The sequence below is a fragment of the Filicampus tigris genome, chromosome 3, assembly GCF_054856515.1.
Source record: "Filicampus tigris isolate MCC_2025a chromosome 3, RoL_Ftig_1.0, whole genome shotgun sequence".
Lineage (NCBI taxonomy): Eukaryota > Metazoa > Chordata > Actinopteri > Syngnathiformes > Syngnathidae > Filicampus > Filicampus tigris.
Window position 1 is genome coordinate 23,142,928 of NC_141219.1, and position 23,667 is coordinate 23,166,594.

Below are 23,667 nucleotides of genomic sequence, written 5' to 3' on the forward strand. Positions count from 1 at the left end.
CGGGGGCTCCATTTTGAACCACTTTATTAGATGGCTAAAGCTGTACATATTTTATAAATACTCCCAATTACTAGAATACTCACACTTGGCATTTCTTTCCTCACGAGACAAGTAGCCAGTCAACACAAACATAGTTGGAAAGATCCACTGATTCTCAAAGCTTTGTCCCAGTTCCACATTGAATTTTGGATTCAGGTTTATTGTGACAGATGAGGTGGAATTAGTGACACATTCTATTTATTCACTTGTATACAGTCTATGGCTAAAAATACAGGCTTGTACCAATGTATTGCTGGATATGGGAAAAACTACACAACACTGAAACTTAACACACACAAAGTTAAGGATGAACAATCTTTACTCTTAAGGTATGGCATCCAACACCGCAGAATATATTGTCACACCTGCATTGGTGTTCACTTCTTTTATTATTATTAGTTCTTAGTGAACTTCCTTTGTGAAAGAGTGAAGTACCTAATCGCTCTCCCGACTGCGATGCGGTCATGTGATAAGTTAGGCAAAAATTGTACATCAATAGTACACCCAAGCGTTACGACTGACGTCTGCTTGAATTGAAATCCAATAGCAACAGAGTGCACTGCATCTTGAGTTTGAGGGTCACATTCATCACTTTATGGAACAGTTTTCTACAGTGTCACCAACCTACCAAATGATTACACGGTTCACACGATGAGGCAATCACATCACACCGACGACGTATCACGTCAAACGACAGATCAATGTTTAATAGTTCTTACTTTCAGCCAGATAAACGGCTCACAACTTATCGTATTGCACATTTAGGCAAGTCAATATTTATTGGTATTTCTTTTCAGAAATGTACAGCAATATGTATATATTAAATACTATATATGTAAATATATATAATATTTATTCCTGAATGGTCATAGTAACATGCTATTGATCAACAGCGGAGCACAGACGATGTTACGGGTGGAACTAGAACAGTAAATCAGCCCGAAGGACTGAGCTAAGAGCAAAAGAACACATTTCGTGGGCGGCGCACATGTTAGCAGAGAGCCACGTCACAGTAAATGCGCACACAATCACACAAAAGTTCTATGGGGGCGGGGGGGGGCTGTGAGCACGGGAGCCGCATGCACTCGGTTCCTCTAACGTTCTTAAGGACCATCTGGTCGGAGGGCAGGAGTCTGAAAACAGACGAGGACAAACGGCCTGGGAACGAATATTTACACCAGATCACAGAGCAGGGAGGGTGGAAAACAGGCCAATATTTACACTGGTTTGTGCGCTTCCATGTCACTGAGGGATTGTCTGTGGTGTTGGAACTCAAGTAGAGGCACATGGAGGAGGGGTGGGGGAAGGGGTGGGCTCCAGGAGGGGCAGAGGGTGCACTAGCTCGGGAGGGGTCGTGGCGATAGAATCTTGGCTTTTCCGTCCATCTCCTTCCCCTTCACAGCTGCCACGTAGGAGAAAAGGCAGAGGACCGAGTAACAGATTTGGTGTGCCTGCACGAGACGAGGAGGGGGCGGAAGATGTTAGCTGTCGTCTTGGCCTCATCTTGTCACGATGTCGACGGGAAGAGGACTGAGGACTGTTTAAATGCCAATTGGAATTGAACCGGGAAACTGACTGATTGGTCAATGTAAATGACGTAAACGATGCTATTCAAAAGAAATCAAGTTTACAAAAAGGTCAAACTGGGTTCACCAGTAACGTCAAAGCCAGTCGTGCCCACAAGTTGATGTAGACTTGCTGCCAGATTTGTCATCCCGACCGTGGCCTGGGATCAACACAGCCCAAACATGTTCCAGTCTTCATCAGAGTTTCAGATCTTTTCATCATTTCGCCAAATGAATCAAATTCAACTACATTTACTTGCAGTTCCTTTGACAGTTGGGTCAATATCACTCTAAAGTGCCTTTGGTGTCCTCGTCGCGCAGTCATCATGAAAATGAAGCCGAATAATTCAACTGAGTTTGTTCTGTTATTGTCGGTGGCTTTGCACACACACAATGATACATCAAAAAATCTGTTCCCTTCTTTTTCCACTATCTACTTTTATCTGCTATCATACAAATTGCTCTGCTGACTACAGTGTGTGTAATTAGTGGTTAAATCGTATACATCATAATTAACAAAAACAACAACACATTTAAGGACGCAGTTTGCATAACCTTGGGTGGGCTATTTGACAAAAGGAGTCCTTTTGATCATTATTCTGTTATGCACTTGATCCAGTGTTTGTAGTTATCACTACGATTTAAAAAGTATAGTCATATTTTACACAAAATGAGAGGCCAAAACAAATTCTGCCCGGATGTATAAACTCATAACTAAACATTGCAGTTTAAAAGCGTGAGGCTCACTTACAAATCTCTGTATTATTATTTAAACCGTACTTACAAGACTTTTTCTGAATAATTTGATGTTAACTTTATTTAAAAAAAATATATAATAATAAATAAATAAATAAATAACAACAACAATAATAATAATAATTGCGGTCCATTCAGCATCTACCGCCTAAAGCCGGGGTACCCTTCCGCTGTCCATCCATCCGCCTTTTTGTCCAGCTGGAAAAAATAGTAATCGCCTATAGGCTGGTCCACCTATGATTTTAAACAGGGTTCTGTTAGCCTTTCCGACTACCAACTTTGACAAACTACCACTCACGCAGTTCCCTCACTCAAATCTGGCCCCCAAACAACAACAACAACTCAATCTAACATAACCACTGTTACAGAAACCCCGCCGCGGCCGGACTAAATGCTTCTCCTTTTAGAACCTTTAAGGACCTTTTTGGACCTTTATGTAACTTTAAGAACCTCACGTCTCGCCGCATTTGCCGGAGACGCATTTAGTCCGGCCCTCAGTCTCGTAACAGGGAAAACGTCACTTCCCCTCGCGTGTTCCAGATGCTAACGGAGACGTTTCAATTAGCGGACATATTTGCACGGAAAACACCTAGGCCATGAATATGAAACAGTCCAATGAAAAACAGCAAATAGTGGTTGACACGCTTACATGTCTCATTTCGTGCGGTTGCTAACCTTGAAAAGTTGTATATCGGGACCAGTTATCGCCGTAAAGCGACGAGCCTGTGCAACTGTCAAAATCAGACGTGCGCGTGTGGATTTTGCACCTTGGAACAAATGCAAAGCGAATATCGTACTTTGTGAGAACTTGCATTTCCTTACTAGAGTGATTCTGAAGGTGTGCTATGTGTACCACTCGCGCTACCCAGGCTCCCACTAGTGGTACATGAAAGAATCACTGCAGTTGTGCAATTCAGTTGTATTTCACTTTTTAATTTTAAGACATTCGCTTTTAACCTTCAACAACTGTTGTTTTTAAACATTTTCTTTTGGTGCAGTTTTTGATTAATGTGCAGTATACACTGTTTTTTTTTTAATGCTCTTAAAGCAGCTCAAACTGTGCATACTGTAATGCTACAGTGGCTTTCAAAAATACTAAATAAATATTTTTAAATATTTCACATCACAGAGGCGTTGCGTTCACATTAGAAGTCACATTTGTCTTGGTAAGTGTTGTTTTCGTCAACGATGACGAAATTATTGCATTAATGCCCCCCTTTTTTTAATGACAACGAGACGATGACGAGCCAAACGTGGCACTTTGGTGACTTAAATATAATGTGACGTATATGACTGGATGAAATTGTTAGTGTGTGATCTGTCAGTCGTTGATCTGTCAGTCGCCCCCAGATATTTGTCGACGAAAACGTTTTTTTTTTGTTTTTGTTTTCGTCAACTACAACTAGACTAAAACTATCACGAATAGGAATGACTAAAATGTGACTAAAAGTAATAAGCATTTTTGCACACAAACAAGTACATAAAAGTTTCGGATTTAACAAAAAAATCTGAATTGGGCATTACACCCTGCAGTGTAAATGCAGCCGTAATGTTGGTCATTAATGGTGATACTTGAGAGTGTTTTCTTTTTAGCTTGCAGGTTGATCACAAATATGTAGCTGAAAAATGTTGACTCTCAACTTTGATTTAGAGGGTCAAAAACATATGGCGCACGCCCACTCGCGAATCACACAACCAAATGTTTTTGAGGGACAACTGATAAAAAAAAAAGGCGTCATTTTTAATACTCTTGAGAATCCTTTTCGCCGCTCTCGTTGACGTGATATTTCTCCATTCTTGAACCGGCCTTCACTGCAGCCACTTTCACTTGCTGGCTTGTGCATTTCAATAGGTGTCAATCATACGTGGATTTTCACTATTCGCGGGCCAGCCCAGTCCTTATTCCCCACAAATAGCGGGAGTCCACTGTACATTAATTTCAAAGTCACATTAGGAAAATTTGACTCTGTATGTTGTCAGTTAGACTATTGTGAACATATTAAAAGTCTCCTTTCATTACTGTGTGTCACATACTGACCAGAAGGCAAAGTGGTGCATTGGCAGGCTGATGAGGACTCACCATGGGGGTCTTGTACTTGTGGATCACCACTTCTTTAGTTTCAGGAACTATGCCGATGCAAGAGACAGAAGAGAAATTCAAGGGCAGCAGGAACTTGAGTCAGTTAATTTTTTTTGGGGGGTGTTAAAGAAGTGAAATCTGAATATGTCTTGAAAAAAGGTTGTGAGCCACCGATGTCCCCGCCACCAGTCAAAAATGGGCACAAATTAAATCAAGCCAATTAAATGTGCTGTGTGTGTGTGTGAATACCTAAATAAAATGTGAATTTCAAGGAATATAATACATCTCCACTTTAGACTGTTAAAGGACAAAACATAGCCCACAAAAATGGACAAATGTGTTTTTCAAGAGAACTGCTTCAATATGAAAAGGACATAAATAGAAGACAATTTTTACGTATCTCCACCCCAATGAAATGAATGTGAAAGGACATGACGAAGAAGCAGCTACGCAGTGCCCAAAATATTTGGCCCCAGTCTGACTTTTCATTAGTAACTGAACCCATAGCAGAGAAGAGGAGGCTGAACAAATGAAGCACATGTTAAACCTCTTCTCCCAGCACCCTAAAAAAAATAAAAAAAATAAAAAACAGTTCAGGAAGATCTCCCCTTGCTGTGGCAAAAAATGGCCCATGAGAGATGGAGTCTGGGGTGATCTCCCAAATGAACCGCAGCTGATGAGGGGAGCACAGGACAGGAAAATGAAGGCGTCGAAAGAACAGATATCGTGTGTATAATTTGTCTGAATAGAAAAGGTGACAGCACTTTACCTGCTGGAGAATGAAGGTTTTCATAGTGGCAAAGATGAGGGCAACATTACAAAATCAGCACAGAGACACGACAGTAACCCAGCCTGGCGCTTTACCTTCAACCTTCAGAAACCTCTCTGCCCGCTGCTCACAACACCAAACTACAACACTAACCTCCTTACCCTCTTCTTTTCATTAGTCTGTTCAGTAAACCTGGACCAATAACAAAAATAATGGCAACTCACTATATGTGGTTAACTCCATCGTTCATTGACCTTCACTTAAAATAATCCCAAAAGGAAAATCAACCCAAACACATTTTTTTCAAGAATATGTTCCCAGCAGGCCCACAAGTTCATGATTCTATGATTAATTCTATGATTAATATTGTGTTTGTGGAATATGAGTTAATCAGCAAAATCTACCCCTTTTTAGCCATCTCTGGGGGCGGCCATTTTGTCACTTCTGTCGACTGAAAATGACATCACAACTGCTCAGGGCTCAGGTAACGACCAATCACAGCTCAGCTTCAGAAAACAGGTCAGCCGCTATTGGTAGTTACCTGAGCCCTGAGCAGATGTTATGTCATTTTCAGTTGACAGAAATGACAAAATGGCCGCCCCCAGATATGGCTAAAAACGGGTGGATTAAGTCTTATTCCACAAACCCAATATTCATCAGAATGCCGTGTTTGAACTAGTGGGCCAGCAGAGAACATATTATTGAAAAAATATGCTTGGGTTGACTTCCACTTTAAGTAAAATTAGGATGTATTATCCCTGCTGAGGAGCTAAAGGCATTAAACTAAATCTTGTATCCCCCCCTCCCCCCCAAAAAATGGTGTGGAATGCGTAAATAATAAGGACCTGTCTTTATAACTAATTCAATTCAGTCCTAACGTTTCATCGCTGTCCTGTAAAAAACACTTACCGGTATGTCCATTTTTGTTTCATTTTTCTTATTTTTATTTTAATGGTGTTTCCGCATTACAGACATTGCATTACAGTGAAAATAAAAAAAAATAAAATAAAAAAATAAAAAAAACTGAAAATTGGTAACTTTACCATGAGACACCTAGGATTTATCAAGCTATTGAATTGCATTGTTTATTTCTAATTTCATTTCGGAATGAATCCTATTTTCCTGCCTAGTCCAGTTGTGCACCGTCAAATGCTTCATTTTGTGGTGTATCTATCGCTCTACTCCTCACATCCAATTCAACGAACCCTTTTTCCCTTTTTAGCTCTTTGCCATGAAGCTGAGTTACTGCCGCGCCAAGTACAGGCCTACAATCAATAGATGGTGTAATTACCAAATTCCTCCAGGACAAAGACTCCCTTCACTGTATTGCACTTTTTTATGTGACTCAGCTCTATGAAAACCTAAAAAAACAAAAAACAAAAACAAAAAAACAACAAGAGACAGAACATTATTAACTTAACAATACTGGATGAAAGTTCTAACTTTATATATATATATATATATATATATATATATATATACATACATATACATATACATACATATACATATACATACATATACATATATACATATATATATATATACATATATACATATACATATATATATATACACACACACACAAAAATAAACAGGTTAAAATTTGTCTTATTCAGTATGAAAGGTAAATTAAAAAAAGCTACATGTGGAATGCAAAGCTTTTAACAGCAACAGAAGAAATAATAATAATAATAATAATAATAATAATAATAAAGGAAGCACAATATGCGAAGTTTCCATGGCACATGGGCAACAGTTAAATGCAGAGGGACAGTTCAAAGCTAACAACTACTTGATAATAGCATTGGAAGTCACATCAGAGATCAAATCATTTTCAGATTGAAAAGTTAATAGAAGAGTGTTCATTAGAAGCAATGTGGCCCATAGATGCAAACATGGAATTTTCATATCAAAGAGAAAAGGACACACAGCTACAAGAGTAAAAGGAAATGAAAGAAAACAAAAAGGAACCCATAAGATGTTACTGCTAAGAAGCAAACACAGCAGAGGTTGTGTACCTTCCGCTCCTTGCAGGGGGAGAAAGCATGGGAGAGAAATGGTTTGGATTATTATCGGACAAAAGAGCACAAACACTCAACGACACTCTGCGTGGACACTGTCCACAGGAGCTGTGTACAGACTTAGTCGAGAATCACGACCGCACCCTGACCGTTATGGAGACAAAAAACGGAGCGACCATTTGACTGGGGTGTCATAAAACTGGCTTCACCTTTGCTTTCCATCCCCCACAGCCCTCCATGCCTCCTCCTCCAGCAACAAGGGCTGGCACCACACACACTCACACAAGCACAACAAATTCATGAGGGCACTCAATGATGGACGCTTGGTTCCTGCAGCTAGTTCAAGACGCCACATTGTCTTACTGCAGAGCAACAACCTGTGCATTGTCAATTTGTGTGTTTCACGTTTTAGAGAAACAACCCGTTACGATAGGATTGGCATCCAAATAAGGTTCTAGGCTTTGAGCACAATTAAAACAACTCATACAGCGAGACCGATTAAATGCGAAAATCAATTGACAGCTGTTTGTTAATGGAAGAGTGAAGATATGTGAACAAAGGCAGGTAGCTGAATTATATTCATATTTTATGATTAGTGGTAGTCAGTGGAACCTCCAAAGTCAAATGCCCCTAAAGTTAACCGATTCGGAGTTTAATGAAACATTTCGTGAGACAAATACATATCATAAGTAGGGGCGTAATGGTACACGTGGGTGTATTAATACGCTTCGGTATGGCATGTTGGGTTCGGTCCACTTGCGTTTGGTTCGGTCCACTTATTAGCGCTAGCTTGCGCACGGGCGCTACTGACTTTTGCACGCGGGAGAGGAGAGTAGCGGCACAAAAGAGAGAGCCAGAAAAGAGCCAGAGCCAGAGCTCGAAGGTCCCCCCATACACTGCGGTCTTCTGTTTGGGAACATTCTGGCTTTCCTGTTAAAATCGCCATTGGGGAAAGGTACGTGGAGGAGTCCCAAAGTTGTGTGCCGACATTGCTACATGAGATTGGCGGCTATGTTGCAGATAGCATGTCTAACATGCACGGCATCATCCCACTGTGAATGTTTCTTAGACAAGGGAGCAAAAATGTCAAACTTAAACAGCGAGATTTATCATATTGTAGCATCTTCCAGGAACACGGCGTATCCATAAGCGTTAACCATAGGTCACTTAGGGGTACGCCTACAGCACTCATCCAAAAATGACGCGTCGGATGCGGCCACACTATGCTTTAGAGTCGACCTCATCGCTGGAGCTGGGTTGCTCTGAATTTGATCTAAAGTCTATCTTTCCATCCATGCATTTTCTGCACTGCATATCCTCGGTTGGGTCATGCGCTGGCGTCCAACTTTGAACACAACCAGGGTTGTCATGAACCTCGCTATCATACAAATACGACGCGTCGAATACCACCACACTTGGCTGCAGAGTCGGCCTCGCTCGAGGAAGTGTTTATGTGGCGTACGGAAAATTACACGACGGCACAGAGCCGCAAGTCTGGACGATAAGAAACTCTTTTTGTTCTGCTAACTTCGTCTGTTTAGTGGCCGAAAGCTAATTGCTGCCTTGAGTAGTGCTGTTACTTTTCACACAACTGTAGCGGTTACTGTTAGCTGTGGCTGTGAGGAGAAACATCCATACCTGGCTGCCGGCTGAGCCGGCTGCCTCCTGAGTTTTAGCAAAAACTTTAGCATAGCTAAATGTCCGAAAACTACAACCAGTCGCCACCGGGGGTCGTGTGCACATTCATGCTCTTGTCCGCTTCAGCCTGTGTAAGTGAAGACGCGACAGGAACAGGATTTTTTCTTTTGTGGAGGTGATCATGGTTTTTGGACACATGAGCCAAAATATTTTGCATAATGCAAAATACGTTTTAACGGGTTGAAGTGGACAAGACTCATAATGTGTATTGGAATTTCAGTGGCGAGTGGTCGTCGTTTCAGACAACAGAACTGACAAACCAAGCAATATTACAATGCTTGCCTCCCTGCTGTGACGTAGACAGCTGAGACGGGAAAAATAAGCCAAGCTCCAAAAGGTGGGCGTGGCAATTTGTCATAAATCTTAAACCAAAAAAGCCCTTAAATCACTATAGATTCTTTTAGGAGGGGGATTTTAGTGCTGATGTCATTTTTACATGCATACCTATAATATAAGTGCCAATGTTTAGCCCATCCAAGAGTCCTTTAATTTTATTCCACATAATAAAAACGTTACGAAAAGAGGATTTCATAGTCTTAAAAGTACAGAAAGAGTTCACACGTTTCTCTCTCAAGCTAACACGGAGTTGCTGATGCATGCTTTTCTACCTTGTCATCTCGATTACTGCAATGCCCTGCTCTCTGGTGTTCTAAATAAGTATACTGCTAATGATCTTCAGTTACTGCAAAACCCTGCGAGGACCAAAGGGCGGGCCCGCATTCCATCAGTTCGAAAATCGCTGCATTGGCTCCCTGAGTGTTTCAGGATTGATTTTCATTTTCTTTTATTAGGTTTTAAATGGCTTATTGGTCTTGGGCCATATTATTTATCTGACCTGCTTTTATCACATCAGCCCTTGCGTATACTAAGGTGCACTCTCTACAAATACTCAGGGAGGCGATGGCCTCGAAGTCTGTCGGGAGCACAGAACGAATTAAGGTGAGAAACAATGATATAAAACGTGTATGTGAATAACGTGTGTTAAGCCTAGTGTTGGTCAATATACTGACGGAAATCAATCATTAAATATCTTCGTTGAAGTTTAATCATCAAACAAATTTGAAATATGTGAAAAATTACCAAGTATCACCAACTCCCATTGTGTACAAAATGTTACTTGTGTACAAAATCTTACTTTATTATGATCACACTAAAATGACTGTAAATGTACGATTACATGTTTTCACATGCGCCTAACAACACTCACAAATTGTTTTGAAAATTTGATGCATTGCCCACCTGTACTAGTTTCACACAACAGCCTGATGATGTGATATTACATTTTATCAAGACACCCAGTTGGGGGGAGAAAGACTAAGAGTGATAAAAGTTTTCTTCGCTTTCTTGTGAACTATGAGAAGATCCCAGAGAGAGAAAGTCATCAATGGAGGAGCCATTCTGGCTTATCATCAGCTTATAAAATATATATATATTTAGCTGCATTCTACCAGAAAGAAGAAGCAGCACTGAGGAGCCACAAAAAGACTGTTGTCGTCATATTTGATCAAACTCCAGATTCTGAGAGATGTGTGCTAAACATCCTTTTTCAATAAAATACACATTTGTAAATATCTGTTGCTCTTCTAAACATCCTTTGTAAAAATCTGTTTTAAATTTGTAGAAAAGGTTTTCTTAATTGTAAAGAAATGAGGTTGTGAGCCAGCCAAAATTGCAACTTTTATCGCAACTTTTAGGAAAATTGCCAGCAAAATCATGCATTTTTTCCATGAAAATGTTAAAATGTTACATAAAGCATTAGAATTTGTGTAGGTTTTGTTTTAGTCGCAGTTTGATCTGTAACAATTTCAACTGATTTCTATGGGGACATTTTATTGAAAAAAATAAAAAAGGTCGATTTTGGAAGTTCCACTGTATTTGTAGTGCACAATTTATGCTGTCACATATAGTAAAAATATCTGATTTAATTAGCAATATATTCTGTTTTATATTTTTGAACTGCATTGAATATTATATGCTTTTTTTATGCTCAGTTTTTTGGTAGACTTCTTTGTCCCTTTCAGCATTTTTTTAGATTAAAAACTTTGATTGTTAAATGCTAAAAGAAGACTATCAATTCACTTTAATTTGCATAATTACCGGTAGTTAACCTTTAAATTGCTAAGCCAGAGCGAGATCGCAATCAATTTTTACAGACAAGTAAAAAATTACAGAAATAACAAAAAAAACAAGAGCTAACGACTGAAAATATTTAATGTCTAATGTTACAGATTTATGTAATATAAAGTACCTTGTTAAAAGAAAGGTTCGCATGTGCACTGTGGGCCAAACTAGTCATGCCAACAACAGCAATAATTGATTTTTCTATTCATGATGGAATGATCAGCCAACGCGGTGAGACCAACTTCAAAATAATATCTTTCCAATTACAGTAAAACACTGTGCCTTGGTACGCATTTATTTTGAAATTATTCCCGCCAGTCTGTCGCGGCGTAACGGCTGACTTGACGAATTTTGACTTGACTAATTTTGGAAGTCATTGTAGTAGTAGCGCACTGTCGTAGTTGCAGCGTTTCACAAACTGTTGCCACTGACATCAACAACACAACGTTGTCCTAAAATCAAGTTGAATCCCTAAATCAAGGACATTAAAAAGCAAAAGAAAACATTTATTAATTCATTTATTAGTTAAGTAATTCATTAATTGTGCAGACATTGTATTGTATGGCGCCTGCTCCTAATGTTTGGTGTCAGTTTTTTGCCTTGTGTCCCGAGACCCAATGGATTTCACCAACCCCATTGTTCTATCCCACTTTTACGCAGGTCCCGTCCCGGCATCCTATTTTATTTATTTATTTATTTATTTTTATATTCCAGTCAGCAGACCAATTGTTTGGGCCACATGTATGTCAATTGCACAGTGGTTCTAAGCGAGTCACACACTAAACCAATTATAAAGAAATTTAAAGCGGAAGTCAACCCAAACATATATTTTTTTAAAGAATATGTTCTATGCAGGCCCATTAGTTGAAACAAGGCATTCTGGTCAGTATTGCGTTTGTGGAATATGAGTTAAGCAGCAAAATCCACATATTTTTAGCCATCTCGGGGGAAAGCCATTTTGTCACTTCTGTCGACTGAAAATGACATCACAGTTGCTCAGATCTCAGGTAAAAAACAATCACAGCTCACCTGTTTTCTGAAGCTGTACCATGGTGGTCGTTATCTGAGCCCCGAGCAACTGTGAAGTAATTTTCAGCAACAACATATTCTTGAAAAAAAAAAAAAGGTTTGGGTTGACTCCCACTTTAACTGTTAAATTCTTTCCTATTTACTTTCACATTGTTGTTTGCGCAATATTAATCAGAATGTCCTGTTTCAACTAGTGGGCCCACATAAAACATTCTTGAAAGAAATATATTTGGGTTGACTTCCCCTTTAAGTAAAACATGTTGATTATCTGAAAATGAAAACCAGTTGGCCATTCATTAATTCGGAAAACATGATTGTAAAAAGACTTTGAAAGACCTTGATCTTTGGTCTGGGAAAAGAGCATAACTATTAACCTGGATATAAACACCTTTACACTTTATTGGTATGTTTTGAATCTTTATTCATTCATATTATTCACTCTGTTAAAGTCTGGTCAAGTAACATTTTGGTGCCAAGAAAGTTTCAACGGTTTTAGTTTATTTTGATATCGCTGAATCCGAAAATGCCATTGTTTTTTCCAAATACAAGATATTGGTGTCACATGTTTGGATAGAAACGTGCGTGTAACGTATGTATGTGGAGCGTGCGCACTGTCATGTGACGTGCGCTCTTCAACACGCAGAAGTTTTTTTTTTTTGTTTTTTTTTACACCCAAGTATTTGTGGATGTATGGGAATGTTTTGTCTACATTGTTTACATTAAACTGTTAGGCAATCAAGTGAATAAAGACCATCTAGGCAGTTTATCAACGCCTTTGTCGTTACTTTGCTATTGGGTTCTCACTCTATGCTAGCACGAAACTTATTTGCAAACTTGGATGCTGGACCGCAGAGACAGTTAGTTTAGCTTAGCACAAGCTACAAAACATGGATGGATATAAAACTTTACCAAAAGCGGAAAACACCCTTGGTTCTGGCGATGGCCAGATCCCAGAGGGATACTGGAGGTTAACTCATTCACTGCCATTGACAAATGTATGCGTCTTTTCACAGTCCAGCCATTCAATCCCAGGAATTTCTTTATATTTGTTTCAAATTTTTTTAAACGTCAAACGTTTAAAAGAAGGTCCAAATATGTCTGGCAATGAATGAGTTAAAGTGTGTTATGTTAAACTAAAGAGTAAATGATGCAATATTGTGTAGACAACAAGCATTTTTCATTTTTGATATCCCAAAGGAAGTATCAATCAATTAATAGTCAAAAATATCAATCTCTCTAAAACTAGAGCCAATTCGAAGAAACGGATGTCATTTTCGGACTCAGCAGCCCAAAATTATTCCGTTATTGTTAAAATATCTTTACATGAATAATTCAAATATCTTGTCCTCTAATTCTTTAGCCACGTGTCCTAACTCACTAACTGTGCAGATGTGAAGACAACACATGACAATGTTTGAGGGTCCAAACTTAAAATGTCCAAGTTGCTACTGATTAGCCAATTATTAATGAAAAGTCTTCGATCAAGGTCATCAGTCTTACCACTGATGCACAACACACACATCGACACTTAATTTCATCCCACACCGTAAATGAACAAGAGGTTTTATCGCCCAAATGCGAAAAGAAACACGTGAAGGAATGTGGTTATAGTTGATATTGTTTGAGAAATGCAAGCATGCAGGCAAAGACACTAATACGAAAAGAAAAACAGCTAAATCAAAAACGCAAAAGACACAAGTTCTTCCTCTAAGGAAAATATCTAGTATGACAAAAGGCCAATCAAACACTTTACCAGACATTGCTGCCTTTGGACTATTAGCTAAAGTGGGTAACACTAGAGGAAGACGGTCACAATGTGAAAGGAAATGCAAAGTAGTGAGATGAGCAGAAAGGCATTGAGTAAGATGGGATGAAAACTCGATTACCATGAGTGAGTTTTGTTTTCATGCCCTTGAGTGAGGTATGAAGCCTCTTTCTGCGGTGGTCCGTGCTACTTACCTGACTGTGCATGAACTTCAGGTTGATTCCTTCCAATGTGACCTGCAGCAATCCTCCCTCACCAGTTTTCATATCTTGGACAGGAAACTCTCCACCGAGCTCTGGACCTAACAAAAAAGTCCAAGTTTAGTGCCATTTAGGAATGCAATATTTTTAAGACAAAATTGTTTCTGAATTGACTTATTGGAAACGGTTTGTTAAAGCCTTTGACAAAAACTAGCATAAATGCTACACTTCTTTAGTGTGCTGGAGTTAAATCTGACTTTGATCACAACTACTTGGGCCATCCCACACAAATAAATCCAAGTTTCTATTAAAACACAGTCATACCTGGTTTGGAGCTTTGCTGTCTAGCTGCAGCTCTTTCCATACTATCTTTAACACAGTAGTAGAGTTCACGACACTAGAAAGCAAAGCAGAAAGTACTGTAAGGAGGGCTGGGGTTGGGGGGGAAGATACTCTCCTCAACTAAAAAAAAACCAAAAGAGTGACAAACTTCGCACCTTTTTGGTATAGAACTTATTGAGTTGAGTCTCTTGGCCGTTGCGTCTCCAGAGACATAAAACCTTGGTCTTGGGGCAGTAAGTCATGTTGATGAGTTTCTCGTACCACCAGCGCTCGAACACTGTGCCAATGTTGCTCCGAAGTACTATGCAGTCATCACAAACCTGAGCCATTGAGTGAAATGCAAAACATAAAACACTTTGAGAACACGGCCAAAGTTCAATTGGTAACGCTAAAACACAATATTAAAGTCTATGCAAACCTCCATGAAAAAAATGTCCCCAGTGGTATCAGTACCAGCATGTACGACAAATGTTTGCTTCTTGATATGACGGCTTCCACAGGGCTTGATGGACAGCTCACGGCCATTCTGAGAGTACAACACAAAAAAAGTGATGCGTAATAGTTCAAACGGTTCATTAAAAGTGACAAATGCTGACCATTTGGGTCAATTTGTCCAGCAACTCATTGATCTCTTGGCTGTAGGTAAGGCCAATGTGGGACTTGCCCATCAAACGCCTCACTTTCTTCCGGATGTCATTTTTGTTCACCTAGAAAAACATTCACGGGAATAACTGTTTAATGTATGAAGGTGTCAACGTATCTCTTGCATACCATATGCAAATACAGTTTCTTACTTTTAGCATGAGCATGTATGCAATCATGTTGTGTAGCAATGTAGCCAGGAGTTTGTCCTCATCGTCCTCCAGACGCTTGCGGTCATGTTCTCCCAGTGACAAGTATCTATTGAAAGGCAGACCAGTAACATACTTTGGGTACATTGTTAACAAATTATGTTTACAGTGTTACAGCATTCCGATCAAAACAACTAATTAGCTAACCAGACCACCAATAATAAGCAATCAAAACACAAATCAATCCTGATTCAAGCTTTGGGAGGAAAACAAAAAGCGAAATAAATATATAATTATACTTTTCAAACCTTTCAATCATCTCTTGAGGTCCCTGGTCCAATCCCATGCCCTCACGCTCTAACATGACAGCATCCAAATAGGCATCCTCCCAGAATTGCACCTGGTCCCACAGCGTGGAACGTTCCTTACCTGCAAAAACATCACATCATTCAAAATGTGCAAAGATCCATGCTGACAGATTCTAAAGGAAGAGGGTTTAAATGGATAACCACTAGACTTATTCCAAAGTTTGTTAACAAAAATATTTGGATTTGATTTGAATCTTCTGTGACCAGCGTTGTGCTTTTGAGTCCATTTCTTGCAATGTTTGACAAGAAGAGGCACTGAATAGACTGCTTGGTCGAATGATTAGCTGCCATTACAGTAGTGGCGGATTCCATTTTATATTTGTGATGGTTAAGTGTTGAAAGACTATTTTAGTATTAGCGTTAGCCCTAAGTTGAAAAGCCAGATGGTTTTTACTTTTTTCATTATTATTTAACAATCGTTTCATGACGTTATTAGTTTGCATTTGTCATAGAGAAGCTGAAGGAGTAAGAAGGAGGAGAAAGTGAGCATATGGATAGCTACGGTGCAAGAATCACAAGTATAAAGCCAGAAGACAGTCATACTTTGCAGCTTTCCATTCCTTCTCAACAAAACAACAACAACAAATTCATACACCTTTGATTTAGAGATATTTGATCAAGCGGAGAAAACCACAAAACACCAGCTGTTAACCCAGTAAGGCCAGGATAGCATAACATCGTTTCTACCACTGAAGCCGGGAGCCCTGTTGTGTGTTTTTCCCCTTAAAGCCGGGGGAGCCTTTACATCATTTTCTTTTTTATTCCAATTCTCGGTCTCTGAAAAAATGAAATTCATCAGAATAGGCACGTGACGGTGTTGTGACCCCTCTGAGGATGTCGTGGAATTTTTTAGCATAAAGGCGGACACGCAGACGATCGCGAGAGCTCTGAAATAAGTAACGGCAGTGATATATAGACGACGCACGCGCTTATGGACTTTGAACCAGTGGAACCAATCGAACGTGATAAATGATTAAGATATATGTTTGTAGACAATGTGTCGACATTTTTGCAACAGAATAGAGGCTGGTAATTACCAACTCAATTTTTTATCAATTAAAAATAGTGCTTCTTTTGCACTGACACTTCTTTTTTACATTTTTGATTGAAACAGTAAATAAACCCCGGGCCTGTGTAAAAGCCACATGTCTAAGCTCTGAAATTCTTTTGGAATCATTTTTCAATCTGCTACAGGGGCTGCGAAATCAATTATTTTGTAGGTGTTGAATTTCTGGGAGAACCTCAGGTTTAAGAGGGTGATTCTATAGTCGCACATAGGTTTTGGGGAGATGTTGAACCAACCGCGTTAGGCCTTAATGGGTGAAATTAAGCACGAGACTTGGTGAACATTTGCACCCTACACAAAAGAAAAAAGGGCCACAGCAAGACATTAGCCCTACTTAGCGAAAAGGTTTCCATGGCAGCATCCTCTAGTTGATCCCAAACGGAGCTCTTATCGCGGCCTGGAAGATTTGCCCAAGAGGAAAAAGAAGCGGGAGGGAAGAGAAGCAGAGGGGGTTAGGCCATAATTGAAAAGCGTTAATGGCAACAACGACAAAAAAAAAAAAGGAGTGCAGACCAAACACGGAAAACACAAACAGGGACAAAGACAATCAGTTTGACAAAAGTGATTCCAACACAAACTACACATACCCAACAGGCCTTCACAAAGATAGATTCTCATACTGATGTCCTCCACTGGCTGAGTAGGCATCCCTTTTGCTATTGCAGATGCGTGTTCTTTTGCGCCAGGTTTTAGTGTGTGAGTCTTTCCCTGGTAAAACCACACAAACCATAAACATTTTGTACCACCAAAATAAGGTCATTTTTAAGTAAATTGCATCCATTTATTAATTTGAAAATATATATGATGCACATCATACATGATATGCTCCCAGGTGCAGATGTTACTGAAAAAGCTTTTATGATGAGGTAAAATTACCAGTAATCGATTAGGGAGGTCAACTTAGATTTCTGAACTGCGTCATACTAGGTCCCGATATTTGGCAGAATACAATTCTGATTAATCGAAAAAATACATACATACATTACATAAAATACATAAGAAATGAAATACAGGCAGAACATTTGACTGTTTTACAATATATTGTCCTTTAGTATTTGTTTAACTTTACAACGGAAAGAAAACTCATCAAAACTTTAAAAAATGTTATACCATTTTTTATTTGGGTGGGCGTATGTGTTGAATGTCTTTGTCTTATGTTGCAATGTGTTAAATTGTAAAAAAAAAAAAAAAAGGCCGGCCCCCATTTCATACTACAACATCCAAATTTTTTTTAGAATGTTAAACTGTTTTTTTTTCTCAAAATGTTTGCCAAAAAAGCAAAACTTGTGGGTTATTTCCTATTTTCCTTGCATATATTAAAAACAAATGTAACCTCAGCCACTTTACCAGTGATGTCTTATGATGTTTTAGTGATGTCTTATGGAATCAACTATGTAGCAGAGAGCAAGACCCTTTTACTCGGACTACATAACTGAAATCTTGGATTTATCTGTGCTTGAAAATTGGCACATACTACATAAAACTAAATAAAGCCAAGAATTTTTACACAAAAATGAAATGAGACTTGAGCCATAATTCCTGAACTTACAAACACTGAGCTGGTAGCAGGGTTCGTTTCAATCTCACTGTCAGAGAGGGTCCCTCTGGACTGGGTTAAGTGTAAAGCACCTCTCCCACCCAAGCCATCTCCGACTGTGCTGCTCAGGTCACTGTCAGCACCCAGAGTCTCTCCAGAGCTATTGCTTATCTACAGAAACACACAAAACTAATTCATTCAAATGCTGTCGTTGGCAACTTCTGATTATTTGTTCAATTGATCAGTGTGGCCTCACCACCTTTACAAATTGCTCTTTTAACATTCCAAAAGGTTTAAATCGGAGATTTTGTTGACAACCACTAAAAAAATAGGATAATTGATCGGTTGATCCATAACTATCATCTAAGATGTAAAATGAATGTAGAGAATTAAGACAAAGGCAAAAGGCACTATTTGAGTTGGTCCTGCCCTACCACTGTGCTCGCCTCTGAGTCTTGGCTGGTACTTCTTGTTAAGATGGGAGGTTCGGAACTTGTGACAGACTCGGTGTCACTCTTCTACGAAGACAAGGAGAGATAAAAGATCATACACAAAAATCAGCAGTCATGAGAGCAGTGTATTTCCCCATGCAACATCATAGATTATACCGGCTAACAGCACCTACTTTTGACCATTCTAGAGTCTATTTACATACTTAAATTTATGTACACCATGCACTAACCTGAGATCCAGAGGTGACACTGAGACCACTATCAGCACTCATCTGAGATTTCTTCTCCTCTGCATCAGTCACCTGGGGGCGCTGCTGCTTTGCTCCTTCAGCCCCTGAGGACAAATACAACTGTCAGACTGTTATCAAGGAATCTTGCGCAATCTTACCTTGCTGCGAGTCACCCGATTTAAAGCCAGCACTGCACATCAACAACACAAGCAAAATATGCAGTCTTCACTTCATTTATAAAATCGTTTTGACACGCAATGCTGCATAAACTGCTACTGGTCATAACATAAAGTTAGGAACACTTCTTTTTTTTTTTTTTTTTTTTTTTTTTTTTTTTTTTAAAGCATTATTTTGTACAGTTACAGTAACAGTTTTAATTACATTCACCAGGGACATGAATGTCATAGCAATATTGGGATTTCAAGGATCTTTTCAGCACCAATTGTACGATATAGATCCATACTTGGTAATAATGCATGCATGATTTTAGATTGGTTTTCTTGAATTTATTGGCTTTATTTATATTTTTATTATCTATATTTATTTTTATTATCTATATTTATTAATATGTGTATCACAGCCTTTTATTGTTTTTCATTTATTGTATTGTTCATAAAGTGCTTTGTTACAGCTCTAGCTGTTATGAAATGCGCTATATAAATAAAATTGTATTGTATTGTATGATTGTCATTGAAACCCCTAAATTGTGAATTCACGTGAATGGTGAGTGTACATAAACTGTAAAAGATTCATTCAAGTGGAAATTAAGAAACTTCGAGAGGACCAGACAGTGAAGCAAGAAGGGAGCAAGCCCAAAGTGCAGTCAAATTGTGAAAAACAATCACAAATCACAACAAAACTACAAGAGCGTGAAGCAGTGTAACACTCCATCACAGACCGAAACAGTAACTCTTCGTCAGTGCTGCCGATGCGGCTCAAAAACACACAGACACAGGCTGTTAGGCATGCCGGCAAACTGAGAAACAATAAGTGCAATTAGTCTGCCACCTTCAGTGGAATATGACACATTTAGTTATTTTGTAATATGAAACATTTACAAACGGCGTCAATAATATCTAAAAAAAAAAAAAAAAAAGAAAAAGAAAAAAAAAAGGAAAAAAAAAAAGCAAGACATTGGAAAGAATAAAGAGAAGGAAAGGGCAGCATGTATAAACTTATGCTAATTGAGATGCAACGTATTTTAAGCCTGTAAACCTTAGCATAAAATTTGCCATTAAAAAAGAAAAAAAGGTTGCAATCTGAATTTAAATGTGCTTATTGCTCAGACCGATGTGATTTATGAAGCCTAGACTGTAGACAATAAACCATAAGAAATTGGATAAAACGGGTCTATGTAAAGTATTGAATATAAATTGTTGTGTTACCTGACTTCATGAAACTATCATATCACACTAATGTATTTATCATGATTTGAATCACTTTTATCTGCCGAAGTAAAGACATAGTTGACTATAAAAAGACAGAGAGGGGTGGAAAGAGTCAACAACTTAATACCCCAATCTTTTTTGATGTGTGAAGTTTCTTACTCTGTGGTTTTTCCATAGATTTTTGCTTATCCTGGTGCTTGCTCCACAATTCTACCCAAGATGCATTGCAAGCAAGGAGAGAAAGACAGATAGTCAGAGAGCATGTTGAAAAAGTATGTATGGCGGATGAGCATTGAAAAGCAAAATGAAATAAAGTTAAAAATAACCTTAAAAAAAATGACACTACTCAATGATGTCAGTAGAATGTTTTGTAATGTTTGCATGTAGCTACGGAACAACCTGAAACAATCACAGCTTTTCAAGTTGTGCCCCTTATGGTGAGATAGCTACAATGGTAACATGACAACACACTCAGAGCACCTGGCGAGCCACACCAACGTCAGAATGCGCTCTGACTCAGACCACAGAACATCCTTAATAAATTGAAGTGGTTTGGCTGGCCAGTAAACAGATTAGAGCGAGACATTGTCTAACTGGAGAAGAGCACGGAATGTGGTTGATGGGCTGACAAGCCACAAGATGAAATGGGAGCAGTTGCAAAAGCTGGGGTGCACATCTCACAGCATTCTGTAGAATTGATGGTGCAACTTCGAACAGGAAGAGAGGGGTTGCAAGAGGCGTCAAGCTACAGGCTACACTAAGGATGTCCCTGGTATACAGGCCCAGAAAAAAAATCTGCCAGAAAAATCTAATTTACGGTCAACCAATCACTGTACAGTACTTGGTGCTTTAGTAGCCATTGCAGAACTCAAATACTTCCTTTTTGTTCTTAACTGGGACTGTTTCCTGGGAGTTTGTTTCCACAATACATGCTGAGAGCAAAAAGAACTGCCATATACTAGGTGTTGTAGGAACCTGCAGTAAAGGCACAAGCAAGCGATCATTTTTCTAATGATGCCCATGTGAGTGGTTTACCTTGGCCACTACTGCAGATTTAGGTATTGTAAAACAAAAACAAAAGGACATGCATTCAAGGTGCTGAGAGGCTGACGACAGGCCTACTTAGAGGAGGCAAACTGGGACACACATGTTTCAGGAAGTCGAGACAAACGCAATCCGAGCAGGGACACAGGGCTACACACTATTCCAAACATTTTTGGGATTGAATATTGCACACTTTTTTGGTTATTTTATGTTGTTTTATATATGTCGACATATGAATGTAAAATGATCAAAAACACTTGGCACGATCTTAGGTGCTTTTTGCATTGTCCTAATTCTTTGAAAGCCAATTTACCAGTAATGTGTGGAATATTGTAACTCCTGCATTGTCATGAATGTAACTTTCTTGGGAATGGTTGGAGAAGGGATTTGTTCTGGAGTTGATGATCTTTTCAAGGGATCTCACTGTGCACATGCAACCAGGCTGGAGTGGTGTACACACCAATCGAGGCAATAAAGTTCTCTTCATTCAGGCTCCTGGTGTCAAAATGACGGGCTCCTCTGCCCGTTGTGTAGTGTGGCAGCTGCAGATGTGGAATGGTCAGAAGACCTTGTGGCCTGGCTGCCTCCATTCGACCAGAAGGACTCTCTTTACTCCCAGGGCTGCCAGCACTATCTGTGGGGCTTCGCTTGCGCTTTTCAGGGTCTAACAAGTTATCAAAATTAAAGGGGCCACAGACCAAGTTCACCAGAATTAGAGGAACGTTTATTAGTTTAGTTAGTTAAAAGAAAGAGAGCTTGACAAATGCAGGACAAAGCTTTGGACATTGTTTGTGCCACGAGCCCATGCTTCTTAGCAAAAAAAAGTAGTATCTTACAAGAAAAAAAGACAAAGATGCCCTGTTAAACCTACCTTTGGTTTGATAATGTGTGCGTGCTATCTCCAATAAGCTGAAGACACTGGCCATTCCTCCAAGGCCTGCATTTGTGTAGGAATGCTCCAAACTGGATACTGTACATTTCAATATGTCCAGCATGCCCTTGTAAACCTTCCTGCTCACCTCCTGAAAAATAATAATAATATATATTTTTTTTTGTTTTGCAGATTTTACAAAAACAATAATGAGGGTCTTAAAAATACATATTAAATGAAAAACAAACAAACAAACAGATGCTTTGTAGAGTTGATTGACACTGAAACGGCATTCATAAGATAGTATTAATTACACTCCTGAGGCAAAGAAAATAATCCTGGCACACTGTGAAATTTGCCAAAACGTTGTCTTTAATAGTGAAACATTAACGAACCATATTGTGACGAAACAAAATATAATAGAAATCTGCTAATTAAAAATAAAAGGTGGCTTTTTTTTAATTCATTAACAAAAGATGCATGATGGGGTTGAAACAATCATCTCACCACATCTCGTATGATCTCCTGTCTGGAGTCTTCCTCTGACTGAATGGCTCTGTTAAGTTTACTCAGCACAAAGATGCGGAGCTGCTCATTCTCCAGCAGGCGGCGCACTTTTTTCATGTTGAGCCAGCCGACACCTTGTCCATCCAAGACACTCTGTACAACCTCCTTCAAAAACTGCTGGTTTTCACTGTATTGATACCACAGGCTCAGATGTATTCATGTAAAGGCCGTTTGTCAACAGACAGCAATATTGCTCACTGGGCTGTGATACTTCTCTTAAAAATTTTTGCATATCTTAAAGAATACCTTGTATTGTTGATCCGACCCTGTGGAGATGGTGATTCTCTCTTCACCGTTGGGCTGTGTTTGATTACAGAAGACTTCTGGTCCACAAGTGCCCGAGGTGCACGTGCACCTGTTAAAGAAAGCAACACAATGAGATTGCGAAACACTACAGATAGCCTTAAAAATAGGATCACAAACTTGCACACAAGGTAAAACTCAGAGGAAGTCTGTGTAGAAACACGTGTATCAGGACAGCAACAGTGTTAATAGGGAGGGGTTTTTTTTTTGTTGCCGTTCCCTCATCACTGTATTAAGAGAAATGAAACAACTAGTAATTTTCTGTCAACATCACTGAAGCTTCAAGACCAATATTACAACAGGAGAGTTGAAGGGCAAAACACACAAGCATAGAATAGACACACACACGCACGGGCACACAAAAAGGAGAGCTAAATTCTGCTCTGGGTGGTGGCATAACATTGGATTGGAGCATACTATATGAGATCAAAACTATTCTGTGTACAAACTGCGTCAGCGATTACATGCCCAACAGAAAAGGAGGATGGATTGCTAATTTCAATAAAGCTAGAAAACAAAAGAGCACAAGCTGACTCAAGTGAATTGCCACAATGCTGTTGATGTCTTCTAAAGGGTTGTGTCAATCATGCTTTTAGTACAAACCACTGTACATTAACAAAGGCAAGCATTACGTGTGAGTCATAGCTTATATTATTTATTTA

At 39.2% G+C, this 23,667-nt stretch overlaps 1 protein-coding gene across 31 annotated transcripts in view; it reads right to left on the reverse strand.

Annotated features, from left to right (window-relative positions):
- Positions 1–7: 7 nt before the first annotated feature.
- madd (MAP-kinase activating death domain) overlaps positions 8–23,667 on the reverse strand; it is a 44,260-nt gene continuing 20,600 nt past the window's right edge. For 16 of the 31 annotated variants that reach the window (XM_086026949.1, XM_086026950.1, XM_086026959.1 and 13 more), the window contains 20 exons: positions 22,949–23,057; positions 22,643–22,829; positions 22,136–22,286; positions 21,725–21,928; positions 20,380–20,430; positions 18,833–18,936; positions 18,585–18,668; positions 18,163–18,321; positions 17,201–17,321; positions 16,948–17,010; positions 15,488–15,608; positions 15,183–15,288; positions 14,985–15,095; positions 14,807–14,914; positions 14,544–14,708; positions 14,371–14,443; positions 14,041–14,147; positions 6,501–6,570; positions 4,441–4,487; positions 8–1,490 (listed from right to left, as the gene is read on the reverse strand). In XM_086026949.1, coding sequence (XP_085883075.1) covers positions 1,377–1,490; positions 4,441–4,487; positions 6,501–6,570; positions 14,041–14,147; positions 14,371–14,443; positions 14,544–14,708; positions 14,807–14,914; positions 14,985–15,095; positions 15,183–15,288; positions 15,488–15,608; positions 16,948–17,010; positions 17,201–17,321; positions 18,163–18,321; positions 18,585–18,668; positions 18,833–18,936; positions 20,380–20,430; positions 21,725–21,928; positions 22,136–22,286; positions 22,643–22,829; positions 22,949–23,057 — 2,255 coding nt within the window. In that variant the 3' untranslated portion in view covers positions 8–1,376. The remainder of the gene's footprint in view (positions 1,491–4,440; positions 4,488–6,500; positions 6,571–14,040; positions 14,148–14,370; positions 14,444–14,543; positions 14,709–14,806; positions 14,915–14,984; positions 15,096–15,182; positions 15,289–15,487; positions 15,609–16,947; positions 17,011–17,200; positions 17,322–18,162; positions 18,322–18,584; positions 18,669–18,832; positions 18,937–20,379; positions 20,431–21,724; positions 21,929–22,135; positions 22,287–22,642; positions 22,830–22,948; positions 23,058–23,667) is intronic. The other 15 variants (XM_086026975.1, XM_086026961.1, XM_086026976.1 and 12 more) reach the window with 8 other exon arrangements.